At 35.2% G+C, this 24,359-nt stretch overlaps 3 protein-coding genes and 1 pseudogene across 4 annotated transcripts; 3 read left to right on the forward strand and 1 right to left on the reverse strand.

Annotated features, from left to right (window-relative positions):
- Window positions 1-573: 573 nt before the first annotated feature.
- Window positions 574-3,352, forward strand: LOC143556877 (calmodulin-binding receptor-like cytoplasmic kinase 3). Its single transcript, XM_077046094.1, has 6 exons — window positions 574-753; window positions 1,420-1,745; window positions 1,952-2,117; window positions 2,230-2,319; window positions 2,517-2,815; window positions 3,143-3,352. The coding sequence occupies exons 1-6, from the start codon at window positions 645-647 to the stop codon at window positions 3,350-3,352; spliced, it is 1,200 nt and encodes a 399-aa protein (XP_076902209.1). The 5' UTR covers window positions 574-644.
- A 431-nt stretch (window positions 3,353-3,783) lies between these two features.
- On the reverse strand, window positions 3,784-8,623 carry LOC143556878 (bifunctional purple acid phosphatase 26-like; annotated as a pseudogene). The gene is made up of 10 exons (XR_013139459.1): window positions 8,536-8,623; window positions 7,272-7,503; window positions 6,858-7,058; window positions 6,533-6,644; window positions 6,240-6,466; window positions 6,016-6,154; window positions 5,000-5,220; window positions 4,797-4,918; window positions 4,555-4,716; window positions 3,784-3,864 (listed from the first exon to the last, which is right to left on the reverse strand). The product of XR_013139459.1 is annotated as a bifunctional purple acid phosphatase 26-like (transcript).
- A 7,484-nt stretch (window positions 8,624-16,107) lies between these two features.
- LOC143556903 (uncharacterized) lies at window positions 16,108-18,493 on the forward strand. Its single transcript, XM_077046115.1, has 2 exons — window positions 16,108-16,464; window positions 16,565-18,493. Exons 1-2 carry the CDS (start codon window positions 16,187-16,189, stop codon window positions 18,360-18,362), a joined length of 2,076 nt encoding a protein of 691 aa, XP_076902230.1. The 5' UTR covers window positions 16,108-16,186; the 3' UTR covers window positions 18,363-18,493.
- On the forward strand, window positions 18,362-18,888 carry LOC143556891 (uncharacterized). Its single transcript, XM_077046106.1, has 2 exons — window positions 18,362-18,794; window positions 18,863-18,888. Exons 1-2 carry the CDS (start codon window positions 18,362-18,364, stop codon window positions 18,886-18,888), a joined length of 459 nt encoding a protein of 152 aa, XP_076902221.1.
- Window positions 18,889-24,359: the final 5,471 nt, after the last annotated feature.

The raw sequence follows: 24,359 nt of genomic DNA on the forward strand, positions 1-24,359 counted from the left end.
TTAATTTATATTTGATTCAAACCCTTAGTTTGCAAATCTTGAATAGCTTACTGTTTGTTTTGATTCTTTTTTTTTAATGGATATCAAAGAAATGAATTTAGGTAATCAATTTGGGTATTTTTAGTCTTAGGGTTCTTGAATACCAAATCTAAATCAAGAATCACAGTTTTTTTTTATTTTTTTATTTTTTTTAATGAGCTTCCTAGTAATTTCTATAAAGATTATAATGCAGGTTTTTTGATTCTGTAATTAGGGTTTTAAAGACTTCTGGTTGACTTGATTGGTGACTGTGGAATAACTTCAACTCCCATGATTCTTGATCCAAAATATCAGAGATATTAAAAAATTACAACTTTGCCATCAAGATTCTCTCATATTCCTCAGTTCAATGAACCAATAAGCAACTTGTTGAATTTAACAATGGCCTTTAAAAAAGATCTAAATTATATAATCATGATTTAGATCCTTTTCAGGTATATAATCTTTGTTACTTATGTGACTTAGTTTTTCTTTTTATGGGTAAAAATTGGATTTTTACGCATAGTTGTGTTATTATGCAGATGGTTTATAGTTTGACTGTTTGAGGGATTTTTGCTCGATTTAATTATAATAGAAACTCGAGAAAACATACAAAATATACAGTCATGGCTGCACCCGGGCTATTGCTTATGTGTTGCAGTTTTTTTTGCCATTGTTTTCGATCTAGAACGAAAGATGCAGATGATGCGGTTCTTACCAAGGAGCCAAATCCAAGTGAGTAAAATTATGATATTTGAATTATTTTAATTGTCGTCCAAACGCTAAAATATTTTGAATTATTGTAACTGTCATGGGGTGTTAAATGGAACCAAAATAACAAAACTGTAAGCAGAATAATCGATTCCAACTAAAAAACTGACGCTTTGGTGTTATGCTTTTTCAGAAACCGATTTTTCAGTTCGGTTTTGCTATCAACCAAAACCGAATCAGTTGGAACCAACAAAACGTTTTTAGATCTAAATGTGTAATAACCAATTAATCACTGGTTACCGAAAACCAGAATAACTAAAACCGAATGATTTTCAAAAACCCAAAAACCGAATTTTCGATTTTTGGTTTGGTTTGAGCCCAAAACTGACCCATGCACACGTGGCACAAACCTGATACACATGAAATCAAACATGACTTAACGACTCACGGGTTGACACTAACACAACTCGTTTGCCCAAAAATTTTAGGTTTTTTTTCTGCCTATAAAAACACATATTATTATTTTATTTATAGCACAATGATTTCCTCTTAAGGATATATAAAACGAAACATTTCTATTTTCTAAAAGTTCTTTTTTTATATATTTTACATAAACTCATGAAAAATACAAAGACTTTTACAAACCATGTGTAAAGTCAAAAACTCAAAAATATGCATTTGATTTTGTAGTGGACTCAACTTCGTCTATAGAAATGAAATCCGGATCAGGAAAGATCCCCGCGAGCCCACTGCGGGTCGTACCGAGCCCACAGCAGGTCCCACCGAGCCCACTGCGGGTCCCACCAAGCCCACTGCGGGTCCCAGCTAGTCCCGGTAGATTCTCAATGTCACCAAAGCTTGATAGGATCGGTTCAGTTCATTTGACCATGAAACAAGCTGCAAGAGCTACTCAAAACTTTTCACCATCATTGAAACTCGGTGAAGGAGGATTCGGGACCGTTTATAAAGCCCAATTACAAGATGGTCGAACGGTTGCCATTAAACGAGCAAGCAAGGTACTCACTTTTTTTGCTCAACTAACCTATTTTTACATTTGTAATTTGTCATTATCATATGATTTAATTTTGTACATTTATTTACCTCAAAATCTAATCTTTTTGTATCAACTATGTATCTTAAGCTTGACCCGTTGACCCGTTTGACTAGAGAAATCCAAATGTACCTTAAAGTTGTAAAATTTAAAGTTTCATCTTTTATGCAGGAACACTCGGATGCTCTAAGAAGTGAATTTAGAAGCGAGATCGAGTTACTTGCAAAGATCGAGCATCGGAATTTAGTAAAGTTGCTCGGTTATGTTGATAAAGGAATTGAGCGTCTTATTATTACAGAATATGTACCTAATGGTACACTTAGAGAACATTTAGATGGTAAGTTCATCATATAATAATAATAATAATAATAATAATAATAATAATAATAATAATAATAATAATAATAATAATAATAATAATAATAATAACTCTGTTATTACTTGTTTAGGTGTTCATGGAACTTGCTTAGACTTCATTCAACGGCTCGAAATTTCCATCGACATTGCTCACAGCTTAACATACCTTCATTTATACGCAGGTGAACCTGTTTGCATTTGGTTTTTTTAAAGTGTGTTTGGATGTGCGATTTGGAATGTATAATAGTTAAGACGGACCAACTTAGAGGGCCCAAACGGGCTCATTTGATTAATTGAAATCTAAGTCTGGTTCGGGCTAGATTTTATGCTGCAAAGCCCGATTAATTATTTGCTTATGTTATTTAAATTTTTTCAACAGAAAAACAAATAATCCACAGAGATGTGAAGTCATCCAACATTCTTCTAACCGATAGGATGCGAGCCAAAGTGGCGGATTTTGGCTTTGCACGTCTAGGGGATAATGAGACCGGTAACACCCATGTGTTGACCAAAGTCAAAGGGACGGTCGGGTATCTTGACCCAGAGTATATGAGAACCTTCAAACTCACCCCGAAAAGTGACGTGTATTCTTTCGGGATTCTACTCGTAGAAATCTTAACGGGCCGTCGGCCCGTTGATTCAAGACGGTCTCCGGATGAAAAAGTCACTATTAGATGGGTAAGCTTCTATCCCGCTGCATTAACATGTTGTGCATTTGGGCTCAAACTGACCCAAAAAGTCATGCACTATCTCTTTTGGGCTCAAACCAATTCGGTTTTTGGGTTTCAAAAAACCATCCAGTATTTTTTTTGTTTTTTTGGTTTTCAAAAGGATTCAATTCGGTTTCGGTTTAACCATCTACGTGCGAAACTTTTGGACCGAAAACTGGCCCAAAATAATGAATCTGGGCCTGAATTCTTTTGTTTAAGTAATGATTATTACCTATCGGACCTTGCATTGACATGCTGTACTATGAGCATTAAGAGTTGTACATTGTTTTCGCAGGCTTTCGGGAAACATAACAATGATGAAACAATGGATCTAGTGGACCCACAAATGACGGAAGCCGTGGACAGGAAGATCTTCAAGAAGATGCTGAATTTGGCTTTTCAATGTGCGGCCCCCACCCGGGCTGATCGGCCCGATATGAAGGCTGTCGCGGAGCAGTTATGGGCTATTCGAGTGAAGTATCTTAAACGCGGTGGAAAAGAGTGATCTGAAGAAAGTTTTCAGTTTCTTGTGTTGTAGATTTGTAAACTTGATTTTCAGTTTCCATGCAGTGAGCTATTTATAAAGAAAAAAAAATAATTAAATGTATTTTTTTTAAACTCAATACTCGTTTTGATCCGTTATCCAGCAATCCCGACTCGACTGCTTATCGGTCCAGACAATTCGTAATATAATGAAATATAAGTAAACACGCGAGTAGAATTCTAGCCATTTTGACTCTCAAATGAAATGCAACAATCATATACATGTTAATATGTTATACATTCCATTCCAAATGTAACAGCATTCTCTTTCAAACTTATTTCAACACGCGATCTATTCCTGCAATTCATGGATACCACAGATAGGAATTACCAGACGAATCGAGTGGGAGATAGCCTTTTTTCAATAACTATGCGAGACGCGTATCTTCATATTTATATCTTGTTAAGTTCTGGAGTCGGGACGGTTGTGTGCAGATAATTCTTTTTTAGTTTCTTCTACGAAGACTCTTGTTCCTACAAAATGTAACCGTGTCAGGTTTTCATGTACGAATGGGTCCGTTTGAGTTATGTTTTTATCTCTAATGGATCAAATGAATTCAGGTAAAATATTTAACCAAAAAGAAAATGGTTTGGCACAGGTCAGACTGGTTGTAAATCATCCAACATGTATTTAAATTTCAAATGCATAAAACACTTTATTAAAACCGTTTAGATTATTATTGTAAACATACTTTTACTCATTAATTAATTGCAAACTTAATGAAACAGTAAAAAGAGTGATCTGGTATAAGGGTAGCAATTTTTGTCATGACATGAAAATACTTAGGTTTTGGGTTGACGTATCTAACCCGTTTAACAAACGGGCCGTGTTTGGGTTGACCTGTTTAAGCGGTTTAGTTAAAACAAGTTGGCCTGGTCGGTTTAACTAAACAAGTCAACCCACTAACCCATTTATGACCTGTTTAACCCTTCTTCTACAACCGGCCCACTAACCCATTATGATCCGTATAACCCATTTTTTACAACCCACCAACTCGATTAACACGTTTACAATATCATCCTCCAACCCATTCAACCCGTTTTGATAAATGGGCTAAACGGGTTTTGTTCAGGTTACACGTTTTAATGTTTATGTTCAGGTTACACGATTCAACCGGCCAACCTGCAACCCGTCAACCTGACACGATTGAAACCCCTACTCACCAGTACTGGTTGTGCAGCACAAACGCATCAGTTGCAACTTTCTTTCCATCATCATTCCGATTCCAATGATATAACGCGTGCGTTTTATTCATTATCTCAAGTGTAGAATGCCCATAGCTAGCCTCCCGGAATGCAGAATAATCAGGCTGCGGATCATTAAACCTGCATCATCCATTTAAAAACAAAACATAATCACCATAAAAGAACACTACACCCTAAACTATAATACGACAAAAACTCACCTTGATGCAAGACCTTCTTGGTTCCCACCGTCTCCAACGGTTATATAAACCGGAGCAAATTTATCTGGCACGGGATAACTTATTCCACCCGTTATATTATATTGTATGTTTGAGATCCGATACTGAAATTGCATGAGTTAATATTATTAGTGTTACAAGCCAACAAGCAGTAGATATATGTTTATTGAACGAAGGTGACGAACCGATCTTTCATAAGCATGAACATGTCCAGCAAAGATGACATCCACATTGTACTCAACAAACCAACTCTCGAACACGGCCCGCATGCTTTCACCCTCCATGTAGTGAGCGCTGTTACTGTTGTATATAGGAGTGTGCATAACAACAATAAGCCAAGGTGTTTTCTCCCTGTCCACCTTTTTTAATTCTACTTCTAGCCAAATGTACTGAGGTGTGTATTTTACTGTCACAAGTCAAGTAAATATGTAAGATATCACACATTCACACACAACGAATAATATATAGTTATGTTATCTATATACTATTTTATAGGTAACCAACCAACTTTGGGTTGTTTTCTAATTTGGCTATCATGGTTTGTATGCACCTACAAAATGCTCAAACTTTTAAAGGGTAATATGACCCAGTTAACAGTCAAAATGATGACATGGCAGTTGGCATTGTAGGTAACTTTGACCATGTTGAGTTTTGTTGACATGGCATCAGCAAACTAGTTAACTTGGATAGTTAAAAACTTTTTGAAAGTTTGAACCTTTTGTGAGTGCAAACAAGGTGTAATATGCAAGCGAACCAAGCCGCTTGTGAACTGCTCGAGATCGGCTAGCAAAAAGCTTGAATCGAGCCAAGCTAGACGAGCTTGATCCCGAGCTCAAGCCTAAAAATAAGCTTGTCATAAATGAGCTCAAGCACTTATCAAGGTTGCGCTGGCTCGCAAGCCTAAATGAGCCTAATATTTATATAATTTTATTTGATAAATTAAATATATAATTATATAATAATCAATGTTATGCATAAAATAATGATAAGAATAATTAAAGAATATACATTGTGTTACATATGAAAAATCAAAATTAAAATATATAAAATAAACAAGCAAAGTTCGAGCTTGATAAACCACTCACAAGCCAAGCTCGAGCTCTAATAAGTTAAATGAGCCGCGCTCGAGCATAGTTGGGCTCGGATCAGCTCGTTTACACCCCTTGTTTGCCCAATATAAAAACAATATTAGGAAAATTACCGAATGGAGAATAACTGGATAGCACAATTATATGAGCGGATGCACGTCTAACAGCATACCACAGCGGGCTGCTACTTTCACTTGCTGCATATGGAGTGGGATATCTATAAAGATACTGTTTAAAAGGAACAACTTCGTTCTGGACATAGAAATGAAAAAAGATGATATTATCAATCATGTGTATGAGAAAATGTCATAAAATGCACATCAATTTGAACACTTACCATATATGGCATATACTCAATCTCATGATTTCCTACAGTCCATATCCACGGTTGATACGCTTGAACTTTTTCAACAAAACGACCATACGAATCCCAACGCACACCCATGTCATGATATGTATACCTATCAGCATAAGACAGATCTCCAACATGCAACACGGTTTGTGCTCCACTCTCAATGTAATGTTCAAGAGTTGATAAAGAGTTATACGTTTGACCCAAGTCACCTAAAACACAGAATACAATTTAGTAACATTTTCATCAAAACAAATACAAAAATCGAAATAACTCACCTATAATCCCAAATTTGTAAGAAGCATTTGGATCAATTGCAGGAGGCGTTTGAAACCAAAATGATTGTGCAGACTCACCCTCTCCAATCTCATAATAGTACTTGGTGTCATACTAACAACAAAACACACTTTTAAGTGAATTTGAATAACTATATTTAAATTAGCTTTGCTATTGGTGTCATAGTAAGGCTGTCTACATCTTACCCTCCTCAGACCCTACCATAGCTTTGCTATTGGTGGGATATACTGAGTACGACGATGATGATGATGATATATTTAAATTAGATGTTATTAAGTTAAGTGTTAACTAACATATATGATATACCTCAAGGTCATTTACAAGGCATTGGTGAATATGACCAGATGTATAGTTGTGAAACGTATACTGTTTCACCGTCCCTTCTGCAGTAAAATCATACTGTTTCTCTGACTTTCCATATCTTACTTGGTTTGACCCTGGTTCATTAGGTGTCACCCATATTATAATTACAGCTTTTCCATCATAATCCCCTTGAGTGATGTGTACCTACACAATGTAAATGCGAAAAGGAGAGAATACATATAATATATATACTTAGCATCATGAGAGAACTAAGGAACTCCATATATGCAGTATATCACACTACACATATGATATTAGTACAGTAGTACTACATTTATGTAGTATGATATACTGCATATATGCAGTATACTGATAAGCTGCGCATATGTACTACTTAGTATAACCTCAAAAGCTTACCTGTTCAGGTGCATTATAACCGTTAGGAACCACAAAAACTTCATTATCAAGAGGAATGTCAACTGACGGCCACTCTGAACGGATGAAACTACTCGTGACACCAGCATAGACATTATTCAGAAAGCTGACTAAAACAAAGCCAATAACCACAAGCTGATGCATCATAGGCCTCATTTTCTTATCATTCAAAATGATCATTGCTAAATCAGCTACAATCCCCAAACAGTATAAACTGCAAACAAAGAATGACTTGAGTTTGACTCAGTTTCCTCAAATTATGTAAAATTAACAATTTAATAAGAAAAATATCAGAAATCTAGAATAATCTAGGGCTTCATCCCCAAAAGAATTATAATGACCCAATCTCAACACCTGCGCAAGAATTTAGGATTTGCAATACTTCCAGCCTATAAACGAACCAAACTTTCGGCAAACTGTTCGCGAACCGTTTGGTGGGAAGTTCATTTATGTCCGTTCAGTTAATAAACGAACGAACATGAACATGAACATGAACATGAACATGAAATTCCGTTCGATTAACTTTGTGAATGAACACGAACAGAGGCCATATTTGTTCAATTGTGTTTGTGAACGTTTGATAATGTTCGTTCATGTCCATTAATGTTCATTAATGCTTGTTTGTTTATGTTTGTTCATTTAAGGTTTTCACTACTTTTTAGTGACTTTTATAATCTTACCATAAAATTGAAGCAAATATAACAAAAATATATTTGAGTATTATGTGATAAGTTGTATGTAAAGTTAACATATGAATATGAAACTTAAAAAAGAACACCAACACAAACTTGGCAGCCGGACTGAACCGAGCATTCTCCGTGTTCATTTTCATTCGTTTGTGTTTGTGAACCGTAGAGTTCATTATGAACGAACAAGAACAATAAATTCCATTCCGTTAGGTGTTCGTCACTCGTCTAGTAAAAGCTTAACTGACGAACATGTTCACTCCGGAATCAAATCGTGAAATCTAGTTATACATATCTATCCTACAGAAATATAAGTCTATCGTTGATAAAAATGATAATGATCGCAGTCACAATTGACGCACATATAACAACATATTATAATGATCGATCCTGCTCACACAATAAGGCATAATTATTAAGGCACTTTATCTAATCAAATCCTCAATTCGCATCGATCAATGCGGTATAACTAACTAACTAACTAACTAATCATTCAATCTGATTCGTAAACAGAAGCAATTACAGATTAAATTAACGGAGATTAAAACCTGTTGACTGACCTTGGATTCAATGGAGAGATGAACAGTAGAGGATGTGGTAGGTTGAATGGTTGAAGAAGATTCTGCAATGATTCAGTTGGATGCGTAAGTTAGCAGGTATATTCCATGATTATGTGGTTTAAATTATTAGCATAAAAGTTAGTGGGTATTACCAATTATTATGCGCACCAGTCACACTCACCGGTTTTAATATTTTATTTTATTCTATTAATATTAATATTTTTTTAAAGGCGGATGACCAAATAGCAAAATGACACCATCAGCTGGCCCGGCCTAACCCAGACTTACATATAGCATTTAAACGTCTCTAACTTATCTTCAGTTTTGGAGAAAACTCATCCACTCGAAGAAGTTAATATAAAAGTTTTATATAACTTTAAGACTTCTTTTTCATTAATCGTTATAAAAGCTTTAAACTACCAAATTATTTTGTTTAGTTTAGGAAGTTAACAAAAATAAGTCTATGGTGCTTTTATGATTTTGCTGAAACTAAATATAGAAAACCAGGAGTAATATAATTTAATTTGTGAATGTTTTATGAAATAAATGCAAAGAGCATTTAATTTTTGGTATTTTTCTCTTAAATTTGTGTATGATATTAAGTCTGTCATGTCATACTCATCTGTATGATCACGTAATTAGAAGAACGAAACACCATACATGTTACTCTCAACAGTTCATGATATTTGACATTTTAATAGTGTATGAATATCTAAAGACTAAAATAGTGGACCTACATGGGCTTTTGTTGCTAGATATAGTAAATAATAATATCCAAATTCCAATTGATTAACATATGGCCCATTTAAATATGGGTCTAAAGTGCAACCCAATTAAAGTTAATTAACATTGTAATTCTCGAGTAAGAAAGGAAAAGAAATTATATATTATTCTCGAATTAAAATAAAAGAAAAGAAAGTCTTAATTACATTCTTGAGTTATATAGGAAGGAAATGATAGGAAAAAAATTTGTAACTTTACAATTATGTCCTCATTCGTGAGATAGATAGGAAGAAAAAAATAGGGTAAATTAGTAATATTGTACATGGCTATAAACTTTTCCTTCTCAATCCGGCCATATTTGGCTGAAAATTTTTGGAGGAAAAAAACCTTAACTTTTCTTTCATTCTCTTTCTTTTTCTTAAGACAGAATTACAAATTTTGTCCTTTAAAAAAAGCCATATTACGGTTCATGTCCTTTTTTTAGTTTCCTTGCAGGCGGTGTACTTTAAACTTTTTTTTTCTACACGTTATGTCCTTTACGCTAACTGGGTTAGAAAAACTCAGTTAAATACCCTCACGTGAGACGCATGTGAGGGCATTTTTGTCTTTTCGTCTGTACCTACAAACTTATAACTCCATCCTCCTCCCTTCTCTCTTCTTTCTCTCTCTACGCCACCACCATCACCATATCACAACCACTCCGGCCACCATACCCCCACCCACCGCGTTGCAGATTCCATTCCATTCCATTCAACCCACCAATCATCATCACTCCTAAATCCCCTCGAAACCCTCACAAATACCGCCTTAATCAATTTCTCCGGCGCCGGAAACTCACCGGAATATTCTAGCAACCAAAGACTGTAATTAATCAAAATCCGTTGATTTGTTAACTGATTCACTGCATATGAGATCAAATTACATAGGTCTAGTAGCTTTAAAGTTTAAACTGTACTCCATATACGAATCCCGATACTCATCGGAGATCTGATTTATCTGAAGCATTGAGAGAAACTTAACTGCTTCTGATAATGAAATTAAACTGATGGTTGATGAATATGGAGCGAGAACTAGGGTTTTAAGATGGTGAATTATGTTCTAATCGAGTAATTGAGGGGTGAGTAAGTTAGGGTTTGGTTTGGGGATATGTGGTAGTTTGGTTAGGGGTGATCGGAAATGGTGAGATTGGATTGCTCTGTACAAGAAACATGGTTAAACCACCACCACACCACTAACGGCCACGGGAGACCATGTTAATCGCCACCACCACACCAAATCAACCACCACGCCTCCACCATATACCCAGCACCTGCAACCTGGCCCGCCGTGATCCCCTCCACGTCATCTACATCATCATCACCACCACAGCCTATTTTCCGACAAGGAGATCGATGACTGAATTGGTGGTGGTCAGCTGATTCGGTCGAGCAAATAGATGTGTTTCCAACACCGAGCTGTTGGTCTTGTGTGGAGGTGTGGTGGTGGCGGCTGGTAGCAGAGGTGGGTGACGGTGGTAGAGGTCAAGGTGGTGGTAGTGGTTGGTGGCGGAGCTGTGGTGGGGGCAGGCCTTTGACGAAAATGAAGAAGAAAAGAGGAAGAAGAAGAAGAAGAAGTTGCAGGGTAGTCGAAAAGACAAAAATGTCCTCACATGCGCCTCACGTGAGGGTATTTAACTGAGTTTTTCTAACCTAGTTAGCGTAAAGGACAAAACTTGTAGGAAAAAAAAGTTTAAAGTACACCGCCTGCAAGGAAACTAAAAAAAGGACACGAACCGTAATTCGTCTTATTTTAAAGGACAAAATTTGTAATTGGGTCTTTTCTTAAAAAAAAACTCAAGAATAAAAAAAAAATTCTTATATTTTTTTTTTCCAATGGACATTTACATATTTCCCCTTCCTAAACTTTGAAATTACATATTTCCTCAAACTATGCTTAAAGAGCATTGTACATTTTGCATTAAAAACTTGTATTTTGGGAAAATATGTAATTTCAAATGTTAAGAAGAGAAAATATGTAAAAATCCATTTTTCCAAACTCTTAAATAAAAACTCAAAAATACAATGTAAAGGAACATAATAAAAGTCAAGAACAAAAATTAAACCCATTCAAGTTAAGAAGTTCATGTTAATGTTAGTTATAAATTGAACCCATCTAGAGTTTGTAATACAAAAGCACACCTTCTCTTTCCTCTAAAGTGGCGAATTAAGGAATTTATGTTAGCAAACGAATCATGTTAAAAAATATTAAGATAAGTCAGATAAAACCAACCCATCAATTGAACATGTTAGCACAGTTGTTGAAAGTGAAACCAAAATTACGTGAGCAGATGAATCACACCGGTCTGTTAGAAACTTGAAATTATAAAAATTACATAACTCTTGAAACTGAAACTGAGTTTTTCTGTCACAACACTTTGTTTCTATCTTTTTGTTGACCCTAACACCACATAAATCAATATGAATCATAGTTTCATGTTCTTTCAACAAATTTTTATCTCGTCTTTGTGTCTTTCCCAGTTAGAGACATTACAATTGTCTTGTTCATGTGGTTTACATTGTACACATACGTTGTTATCATATTGACCATCTAATTCAGGTTATCAAATGATTAAACCTAACCGATAGGTGTTCGTCTTTCATGAACTCTCTTGGTCTTGTTCAACGTCAATTTTTAATTACATTTATATCATGGGTACATACAAGCCTTGCTCAATGACAAACATTGAACATAAGTACATATTTTTTTTCATAAATAACGCTCTATTGCCGTGCATATATTGTTAAATAAAGATTCTACACAATATGTCCTACCTTTTTTTAACAATGTTAACCCTTAAATGTTTCAATTTTTTCTTTGTGTTTTCCCTAATTCCATAATGCCCCTCGATCCCTTTGGTTCCATTTATAAGATTCATCAGAAAGCATTGTAGCTGTCTTTATTAATGAGCGTTACTTGATGCATACATGTTGTCGTCGCACGAGGCAATTTCCATCAACTTATCATTCGATTTCCATCCAAGTTATAGGTTCATGTTCAATGTTCCATGAATTATCTTCATATTGCTTGGTAACAATCACCAATAAACTACATGCATAGAATGAAAACACGTATCTTCCCATAAATAACATTCTATTAAGTATTACCTCACATTTACTCTTAAACACAAAAATTCCAACATTTTACATTACATATACACATAATGAAAACATGCATATTTTCATAAATAGCTTTATATCATCAACTTATCATACATCCGTAATCAAATAAATACCTTACTTTTTTATATATAAAAGAACCATCATCGTAACTTATATTTATCAAGTATATTTGTCCTAAAAAGCTTGTAAATTGTAATATTTAAATTTTTTTAAGTTTAATGAGAAATATAAATTTTACTCGGAAAAAATATATATATATATATAAAAGAACCATCATCATAACTTGTATTCATCAAGTATATTTGCCTTAAGAAGCTTGTAAATTGTAATATTTATAAACTTTTATAACCTTTTTATATTTAAAACCTAAATGACCTTTTACCAATGTGGTGTAACGGTAAAAAGCCTAGGGTCTTCAACGGAGACCCATTTTCGTCCCCACAGACAACACTTTGTGGAGGGCATGGGTGGCTCAATGAAGAAAGATCGAGATGAGAGCGTCCAGGTTTTACCACCAGTGAGCCTTCGGGCAAGTGAGTTTTTCCCGGAACAAGAGACAACTTGGAGACGCTTAAGAGTTCCATACGATTGAGTTGACCAACTAGCGGTGGCCTTTTCCATTAGGTAGCCCTTTACAGAGTAAAGGTGGGCAAATAAACCGGTTAACCGAACCGATTCAAAAATCAAACCGAAACCGAACCTGCTTGAAACCGATTATGTAGAAACCGGTCTGGAACCGATTGAAACTGGTTTGAAATTTTCTCCACCAAAACCGATTCCACACCGGTTAACCGAACCGAAACCGGCCAAAACCAGTCAGAACCCTAACTGAAACCGATCATAACCTGGTCAAGAAATCGGGTTAAACGCGAACTGAAACCGATCATAAACCGATTTTGACTTTTATTGATCAAACCAAACCAGTTTCAATTCAAACCGGTTTTATATTTTAAACCAGCTTATACACATCTAAATCTAATACAGAGTATCTATACAATTCTCTATTTGTTACAGTTTTTTTTAAATAAAAAAACCTAATGGACCTAGGCAAAAGTCAAACCAATATTCACCAATAAATTTACAAACCCACCACCAACTTATAAACATTAGACACCTACTGCTTATTATTATAAACGGCCGTTATCCCGTCTTTCTTCTTTCATTTTCACATCCCCAATTTTTGCCCTAATTTCATAATTCCCCTTCAATTTCCAATTTCCTCTTCGATTCCATCCAAATTTTCACAATCGACCCATCAATCACCTCTCTGTGCTCTACAAAACCACCAATTTTATCCCAATTTCAAAACCCTCATTTTGAACCGCTCAATTGATCGAAATTGGTGAAGAGCAGCTGTTAAGTGAGTTAGTTATTTCAATTGGTGTGTTGGGTATGTTTATTCTTGCTTAGGTTTTGTGGGTTGCTGAGATTTTAACTGTATTATAAATTTATATGTGTTTTTGAATTTAGGGTTAATTTGTTAAGGGATGTTATTTGAACAATGCTGATGTTTGGTTTAGTTAATTGTGTATTGGTGTTTGTTATGCACTCTAATTGACTAAAAAGATTGAATTTTTACTTGAGATGGATGACCAAATTGAACTTTCTTGATTTTGAACCCATGCGGTGTGATTGTGTTTAACTGTTCGTAAACTGTTCGGGAGTGGTTTGTTTATTTAGTAAACGAATGAAAATGAGCACGTTCCTTTATTTACGTTTGTCAACGTTCGTTTCTGTTCCATTTAAGTTTATAAAAAGATTTGAGTTTTTACTTGAGATAGATTACCTAGTTGAACTTTCTTGATTTTTGAACTCATGTGGTGTGACTGTGTTTAACTGTTCCTAAACTTTCAGCGGGAGGTTCGTTTAAACGAATAAACGAATGAAAATGAACACGTTCCTTCATTTACGTTTGTCAACGTTCGTTTATGTTCCATTTAAGTTTGACATAAAAAGATTGCGTTTTTACTTGAGATAGATGACCTATTTGAACTTTCTTGATTTGAACTCATTTGGTGTGATTGTGTGTTTAGGCCTGTAAACGAAACTGTTCGCAAACCTTCGGCGGGAAGTTCGTTTATTTAATAAACGAACAAACATGAACGCGTTTCTTCATTTACGTTTTGTCAACGTTCGTTTATGTTCCATTTAAAAAGATTGATTTTTTACTTGAGATAGATGGCCTAACTGAACTTTCTTGATGTGAACTCATGGGGGTGTGATTGTGTTTAACGGTGTGCTTACGCTTGTAAACTAACCTGGTGAACTATGCGTAGTTGTGTACCGTTCAGTGGGAAGTTTGTTTATAATAAAAGAACGAACATGAACGCGTTCCTTCATTTACGTTTGTCAAAGTTCGTTTATGTTTCATTTAAGTTTGACATAAAAAGATTGAATTTTTACTTGAAATAGATGACCTAGTTGAACTTTCTTGATTAACTCATGTGGTGTGATTGTGTGTTTAGGGCCTGTAAACAAAACTGTTCGGAGGGAAGTTCGTTTGTCTAATAAACGAACGAACATGAACACATTCCTTCATTTACGTTTGTCAACTTTCATTTATGTTCCATTTAAGTTTGATATAAAAAGATTGAATTTTTACTTGAGATAGATGACCTAATTGAACTTTCTTGATTTGAACAGATGTGGTGTAATTGTGTGAACTGTGTGTTTAGGCCAGTAAACGAACCGAGTGAACTGTTTTGTAAACCATTTGGTGGGAAGTTTGTTTATTTAATAAACGAACGAACATGAACACATTCATTCATTTACATTTGTCAACGTTCGTTTATTTACTCTCTTTTATGTTCTTTCATTAATGTCAGTTTTTTTATGTTTGAATAACCCATTTAACTATGTAACTTCATTATGTTCGTTTGTATTTGTTTGTTTATGTTCTTATATGCTCAGTTATGTTTTTTCATTTATGTGATGTTATTTGAGCAATGCTGGTGTTTGGTTTGCTGACATCTGTATTGATATGTGCTCTATTTGACATAAGAAAGATTTAATTTTTACATGAGATGGATGATCAAAAGTTTGACCTAATTGAACTTTGTAGATTTGAACTCAATTTGCAGAACACGATTAACGTGTTTAACGGTTTGCTAGCTTGGTTTTGTTGTTGTGTTGATTATTTTTGTAAATTCTTGTTTATGTTTTAGTTGAGATGTATGTGTAAAAGGTATGAATTTGGTATTATATGTGGATTTTGTCTTAAATATGTTCTTGAATAATGATCGTATTAAGTTATTAATGCTTTTGTTCTTAAATTAGTTTAATTATTAGTATTAATGTTGTTTTTTTTATTGTTTCGAGTCTAGGGTCCCATTCTCTGCCGCTTTGACTGCGGGGTAGTATTGGAATATAGTGTTTTGAGTTTTGGTGTTGAGACCATGGGCCCGATTTTTATCTCTATATATCGTAACTCTTTTAAATGGAATGCAATCATATAGTATTTTACCATCTTAAAAATTCTATATATTGTTTCCCCTTTTTGTTACATTTTTCTTTAAAGCTATAGAAACAAGATAATGAATAGTGATATGCAAAGAAGGGAGAGTATTGATACTATTTTGTCTTATTGTCGTTTTGTCCGTGTATGCAACTCATAACATGTACATGATTGGTATCATATCGTTACATATATATTTAATAATGAAAGTAACAGTTCTCGCTGTTTGTTTTTGTAGGTAAGTGTAATGGCTAAAGGGAAGCTTATATTAATCTGCTGATCTGGCGGTGAGTTTGTGACAAATGATGATGGAACCATGTCGTATAACGGAGGAGAAGCAAACGCAGAAAATGCCACTTCCGAGACTCCGTTCAGTGATTTAAAGTTAACCTTGGTCGAAACTTGTAATCTAAACCAAGGAACAGTGACTGTGAAGTATTTCCTACCGGGAAATAAGCGAAACTTAATTACCGTAAAGAATGACAAGGATGTAAAACGGATGATTGATTTTCATGGGGATGCACTTACAGCAGAAGTCTTCGTTATGGGAACACCCGGTTTTATCCGTCCTGCCCTAGAAACGCCAACTAACAAGTATTGTTTAATATTGATAAAAATAGCACTTTGCTTATTCATATTATGAAATGTGTCTAAAGTGTACTTATTTTTAATTAAATTGGTGATATACATGCAGGCAAAGCCCTACCGAGAATGATGAGACGGTAAACAATGATAACTTGAGTACCAAGAAAGACGAGAAGACAAAACGAGGCAAAGTGGGCCCCAAGAAAGAGAAGAAGGTGAACAAAGAAGATAAGGTGGTCAAGAGTCCTGTTACGTGTCCAACTAGAAGGACACGTAGGTCCATTGCTGCTGCTGAAGCCGAAGCCAAAGCATCTTCTCAAAAAAATAAAAAGAATGAAAAAAAGGAAAAGGAAAAAAAGGATTCGGATGATTCTAATAAGCCGGAGGGGTCTTCTTCAAGTGGTGAATCCGAGCAGGTCAACGTGAATGTTGACTCGGATTGTAGTTCTGACTATGCGCCTAGTCGGTCTGCAAAAAGGAAACAAGCTGATGCAACCCCTGCTGACAGTGTTAAGAAACGAAGACGCACGCCGTCTTGGAAGGTTGGTGCCAATGGTCGTCCGACTTTAGTTTCTGATGCTGCAGGGTCAAAGTCGAAGGGCGGTTCTGGAAATAAAGTATCACAGAGAAAGAGTGGTAGGTTAGCTGCTAAAGCAGGTAATTCCCAGGAAAACAAGTCAGGGAAAAAACGAGGGCGTCCTCGAGCTATTAAAAATGATCCAGAACATGAAGATGCTATGGGACCCACTGCTCTCGACATGTGTGATGATGACGTGTCACCTGAAACTTTAGTTTCCTTGTGGAAGACAGCCATTACTGGCGCTGGTCAACATTTCACTAACGCGCACGAGTTTCAAGAAACGTTGCGGCGGTATGCTATTGCGAATGATTTTGAGTTTAGACTCAAGAAAAACGATAAAAACCGTGTGGCTGGTGTGTGTGCGGACGAAGACTGTTCTTGGAAGTTTAACGCCGTGTGGGTCCCGTCTACCGAATCTTTCAAGATAAAAACCATGAACAACGTGCATACATGTGAAAAAGAATCAAACAACCGGTTGCTTAATACCATAAATGAAAAACTGCAAGAATCTCCACATTTAACACCAAAAGAAATTGCTACAGAGCTTTTGAAAGACGCTCAGGTCGAGTCAAACCGTGCAGAAGTTTTTGACGGAAAACTGGTTTCTTGTGAACAACTTCACGGTTCTGATAAGGACGCGTATAATAAGTTACCTTGGTTTTCTGAGAAGATTATGGAAACAAATCCAGGTAGCATCTCAAAACTTGTTGTCGGCGAGAGTAAACGATTTAAAGCCCTATTTGTGTCGTTTTACTCGTCATTATGTGGATTCTTAGGTAGCTGTCGCCCGCTTCTGTTTCTAGAAGCTACATCTCTGTGCTCAAGGTATGGTGAAGTTTTAATTACGGCTAATGCAATTGACGGAAATGATGACTTTTTCCCGGTTGCATTTGCTGTAGTCGATGTTGAAGATGATAATAATTGGCGTTGGTTCTTGGAACAGTTAAAAGCTGTGATCTTTAACTCACAACTACCGATCACATTCGTGTTTGATAGAGAAAAGAATCTGAAAACGCCGGTTCTTGAAATCTTTGAAGATTCTCATGTCGGTTACTCAATTTACCATCTTCTAGAAAGCTTCAAGAGAAACGTGAAGGGCCCGTTTCACGGGGATGGTAAATCTTTTCTACCGTATCATTTCTTGGCTGCAGCACACGCGGTCCGTCTTGTCGGTTTTAAAAAGTCAACCGAACAGATAAAGCTAATATCACACAAGCTTATGATTGGGTCATGGAGATTGAACCTGAACATTGGACTACTTCGTCTTTCAAGGGCGAACGGTACAACCACATCATCGATGATGTCAGCGGGCCACTTTGTAAGTTAATGGAAGATTACCAGGAGCTACCCATTTTACATAAAATAGATGCGATCATCCGAACCATGATTGATGCCGTTAATGATGCTAAGTTGGATGGAAGCATGTGGTCAACGCGACTTACTCCGTCAAAGGAGAAACAACTTCAAGAAGAGATTGTTTACTCATGCGGTTTGAAAGTGTTGATTTCGTCTGATACTTTGTTTGAGGTCCGTGAAGATTCGACTCATGTTGTGAATCTTGCTAACTGGAGTTGCACTTGTTTAGGGTGGAAAGAAACGGGCCTACCGTGTCGCCACGCGCTTGCGGTTTTCGCGTTGACTGGTAAAGACCCATACGACTTTTGCTCGAATTACTTCACCGTGGAGGCTTATCGTATAACCTACTTCGAGCCAATTAATCCAGTACCGATTGAAAAGACAGAGTTTGAGCAAATAGACAGTGAAAAGATACAAGCTTTTAATACCGAGGGTGAAAAGGATCAATCTTTAAATCTTGAGGGTGAAAAGGAACAAGCTTTGATTGTCGAGGGTGAAAATGGACAATCTTTGAATCTTGAGGGTGAAAAGGAACAAGTTTTAAATCTTGAGGCTGAAAAGGAACAAGCTTTGAACGTCGAGGGTGAAAATGGACGGTCTTTGAATCTTGAGGGTGAAAAGGAACAAGCTTTGAACGTCGAGGGTGAAAACGTTGAAACGGAAACGAATACCGAGAAAGACGAGAGCGAAAAGATAGAAGTTGTAGACGAGCAGGGTGAGAAGATGGAGATTGAGATTACATGGGACGAAAATGACGAAGGTGTGAAAGTGGAGGGTGAAAAGGAGACAATCGAGAAAGTCGAGGGTGAAAAGGGTAAACTTGAAGAAGACGAGGGGGTGCTCGTGCTTCCGCCTATACCCACGAAAACAGTTGATGTAGTTAAGGAAAAGATGGACTGGGAAGAAACTGAAGTGGAAACAAAGAGGACAGTGACATGCACAAAATGCAAGCAGCAAGGGCATAATAAGAAGTCTTGCAACTAGTTTCAGTTGCAACAAGCGTGTTGACTTTGGTCAACGGTCGAGAGCGGACCAGGTATGAATGTGGTGGTTTGAGCACATTTGAGACTATATTATAGATGTTTTAGTTTCTTTGTTTATATGCTTTGTTTGAACTTGAATGACTTGGTTTGAGCACATGTGGTTAGATTTTATACCTTTGAACTGTTTTTGTTTTTTAAGACTTAAGAAGTTACTCTAGTGAAGGTAGGAGAAAGTTGGTGAATAAAGATTTCTGTTTGAAATCATGTTGAAGTCTGGATTGTGTTTGTGTTTAGTGTTATGCGCTCTTTCGAGAAGCTCGCTTTATTTTTTGAGTTATTTCAACTTGGGTGCGTTACTCGGTTTTAAGTAGAAAAACTGTGGGAACGGCATAATATATTTGGAAGGATAAATGGTTGCATAATTGTCTTTATATTATCGTTAAAACAAACTGTAGCAGTGTTTGTACGGTTCACACATAAATCTATTTAAAATTGGTTATGTATTTAAGAACTTTTACACGAGGATATACGAAATTTATTTCCATTTAATATGAATTTCATTGTTTTAATGTTTGGTTAGGGAATAAGATGGAATTGAAATTAACTTATTTTAATTCTTTCATATAAAAGATTTCAATAATTTTTAAAATGCGAAAGAATTTAACTAAAGTAACTAGAATGTCCCGTCACTCACCGTCATTGCCCTAACCGCCCTACCCGTAGCCACCCGAGACATTTAAATTTTTTCAAAGATTTTAATATATTTATTCACAAAATTGTATCTTAATATAGAAAGGCAAAGCATGCGTCTTTTCTTTAATTTGACATAAATTATTATTATTATTATTATTATTATTATTATTATTATTAGTAGTAGTAGTAGTAGTAAAGCGAGTGTCACATTATCAACTTATTTATCTTAGCATTTTAAATATATAAGAAAATTTATACATTAAATGTTATTTTTTAAGTTTGCTGATATGATAATAATTTATATCAATAAAGGTTAAAGTTGGGCCATACTACATGATTGTTGAGGATGGCGTATATATGTATTTAACAATGAAAAGGTGTTTTTTCACTAGTAGAAATGTAGAGTGAAGTTTTGTCCCATTCATGTTATTGTAAGTTTTATCATTGGGGTACTTCATTGATCTTGAGATCAATATAATATGTTTTTGGGGAAAATTATCAAAATAACCTATTTTTAGAGAAAGAAAACATCAAAATAGCCCAAATATCTTGAGGATTCCTACAATAACCTAAATAATTTGGACTAGGGCGACGTCTAGGGGGAAGATCTTTATTATGAATGAGCAGGCCAAAATTTTGAAAATGTTGAGCGAGCAGGCCAAGTATGGGAATAATATTGATGGACAAAGCCAAATTTTTGAAAATGTTGAGAGAGCATGTCATATTTCGGATTTAACTTTTCTTCTCATAAAGCAGTCTCCCCTATGGGTGCACAAAACAACCAGGTCTGGACCCTACCCGGCGGTTCCTACCCGGAACAAGACCCGACTCTACCCTACCCGCGGGTATGGACTGGGTCTTGGGTTTCCCTCTGAAAGTGGAACCGACCCGGACCCGGTGGAACCGGTTCCGCCAATACCCGGTCAAAACCCGGCTGTACCCTACCCGAAACCCGAAAAAAACCCGATGTAAACGGTCAAAACCCGGTCAAATACCCGACTATACCCAGAACCTGTTCCTACCCAGACCCGATTTTGACTTTTGTTGACTATACCCGGTTCCAGTTCCTACCCGGTTCCGATTCCTGAGAATACCTGGTTTGTGCACGTATAGTCTCCCTAGAGGAATTTGTTTTAAGGAGACGAGCTTTTTATTTTCTTCAAAATCATCCAACTTCAGAATTTCAAAATTTATAAACCACTGCACCTTAAAATGAAAATAGTCTCACTTACTAACGTGATGCCACGTGTCGAAAATCGTCCTCAAACATAGCCCCTCTACTACACATAGCCTAAGTTTATTTGATTAAAAATTTGTGCTTTACTTATATAGTAACTTAATGATGTAGTTTTACTAAATAGAGATAATAAACATTCATGTCTTCTAAACTTTACATGGGATTGGATCCTAGGTAGATCTAGGAATAAATATATTAATATTTTAACTCAAACTTGTGGGGGTGGGTCCCACCGGAAACAGCTGTGAAAAGAGAAGTTCGAGCCGATTCACCCAATCGGACAACCGGTCATCTTCATCATGACTGTGACTCCAAAACCGTTTAAACCATTTTTGGTTGCATATAATCATATATACCTCATGCTACAACTTAATCCAATATAATATATACAAATTGTTTAGTTTCGTATAAAACACGTTTATTATTTACGTTTTAGAATAAAATAAATTTTATTCTTAACATGAAAAAGTGAGAACCAATTTATTGTTATTATTATGTTTGTTTTTATAATTGTTTGCTATTATTTTTTATTCGTATTTGTTGATTTCCAATTATGAGACGCTATAAGCATTTGTTGACTTACATTTTTTTGTTATCATTAGGTTTTTTTCTTATGCTTTTATAAGTATTTACTGTTATTAGAGCATTCTCATCCCACCCCCTATTCCTAAACCAAAAATTACATTAAAATTCACTACATTTTCTCTCTATTTCAATTAAATAATACTTTTTATACATTTTATCATTATCTTTTCTCTTTCCTTCACTCACAACCACTTTTAAAATATATTAAAAATTATATGGAATGAACAGTAGCTTTTCAAATATACAGAAAAATCACTATTTTTTCTAAAATATAAAAACTCTTCAATCACAACACCCTGAATCACTCTCTAAATTATAAAAACACCCTTCACATTAAATGAGGGGTTGGATGAGAATGCTCTTAGGTATTGATTTTGATTCATTTGTTGTTATTATTAAGTTTTTTTTTTTGTTATTATAAAACATTGCTTATATAGATTGGTATTGTAGTTGATATTGTTTTTTACGTTCTCACTTTTTGTAGATTGGTAGTGTTTCCTACATTCTCATGTATTTTGCACATGAACATTCCCCTATTATTTACTAGTAAGGCTGTACTTGAAACCGAGATGAATGATACGAAACCGAAAAAAACAAACTGAAATAATCGAAAAATGAAAAAATCAACGTTTGGGTTTTTGTCTTTGTGGAACCGAACTTTCGGTTCAGTTTTAGTTTTGCATGTAACTAAAATCGAAAAAACCGAACTAAATGTATAGACTTTTTTATTTTAAATTTTAAATCATTTATAATTATATAATATGTAGTTTAATTATGTAATATGTAGTTTAACTTAAATACTTTAGCACAAATGTAAGGTATAATGATAGACTAATGGTAAATGATAGAGAGAACAACATGTTTTTACATGTCATGTGAGTCCTTATATTTATAGCATGTGTTGGCGCATTATTAACGATTAACAAGTATTGTACTAAGTACGAACATTGTTCTGATTACGTCATGCAAGTCGTGTGGTTATTAAGGAATATACCTGTAGCAAATACATGTACAAATCGTTGTCTCATTTTATATAGAGTTGATGTGTTGAGATATATGTAACGCATACTAAAATGACTTTTTCTCCTTGTCCAAAACAAATATTGTCTGAATAGCATAGTGCGTATCGTATGTACAATCAAATGTCTGGATGCCACAGTGTGTTTCCTCTGGAACAATGTTGGTTTCGACATTGGCTTGAGGTACGTCCAGATATTAATCTGAATAGTAGAATGTCATGTGAGCTTTTACTTGTTTGCAGTGTTGCAAAAATCTTGACTAGACGCCTATTAATCCCCAATTAATCGCTAGTCCTCACCCCACTGATTGATTTTGGGCTAGTCGGCCAATTAATCGGTCAATGGTCAAATCCGACAAAAATCCCGATTAATCAGACTTAGTCAGCGTTTTCAAGTGAGGTTCCGGCCAAAATCGGCGGTTTCTGGCTAGATTCCGGCCAAATTCAGGGGCTTCCAATGAGATTCCGGTCAAAATGTATATGTGTATATATAAAACTGAAAATTACATATAAAAATGTGTGTTTGTGTGTGTATAAAACTAAAAATTATACATTAAAGTCGATCTGACTAATCGTTAATTATCACCCCACCACCCAACTAGCGACTAACAATTTTTACAGCACTATTTGTTTAGATGTTAATATCACTTTATAAAAGCTATATGGTACAACATAACCCAGTATTAAACTATATATGTCATATTTCATTGTTTAAGGTTATTACCATTTTATTTTGACCATTCATTTTATCAATCTTAATGAAATTAGTTCTTTTGGGATTTTATTACTAAATTGGACATTGTAAAATAGGATAAATATCCATACACAAGAATTGTACACCTTAGAATTGTACACCTTTGAATAATAGAAAACAAAGGGCAAATAGCCCATCACTTCATGCATAATATCCATAAATAAAAGGTGGAGAAATAATTAAATTTAAAGAGGAGAGTGAAATTATATTATTATGGCCAGGAAATGTAGATTCTTCGTGTTATTCCTTAGCCTTGATTTGATTCCAAAGAATATTCATGTCATTTTCATGGAATTAATGGTAACATGCACATTATTATTTATTATATTAGTTGTTATTATTGTTATTTCAAAGACTTGTAAATTTTATTAGATTATGTCAAGAAATGTTAGCATTATTTTGATACAAGTTTTTATGTGTTAGCTTCTTAATGATTTCTATTAAGAGGCTACCTCTTAATTGATTAGAGATAGAGTGCGTTTTTTATTAACTAAAAGGACGCATCTTAATGGTTGATGAAACCTTTTAATGGATAAATTTCAGAACCATGCTTAATGCTTCAAAGGTTACCTTTTAATCGATCAGGTCTCTTAATGATTATGCACAAGTTGGCAAATAACCTTGACTATTGTAAACATGTTAAGCTTTTATCAAGGTACTTGAACTCGAGCATGGCTCAAGCTTATGTGAAACGAACC

This window comes from Bidens hawaiensis, unplaced genomic scaffold (genome assembly GCF_021521415.1).
Source record: "Bidens hawaiensis isolate Kalapana, Puna unplaced genomic scaffold, B.hawaiensis_p1.1 tig00018749_1, whole genome shotgun sequence".
NCBI lineage: Eukaryota > Viridiplantae > Streptophyta > Magnoliopsida > Asterales > Asteraceae > Bidens > Bidens hawaiensis.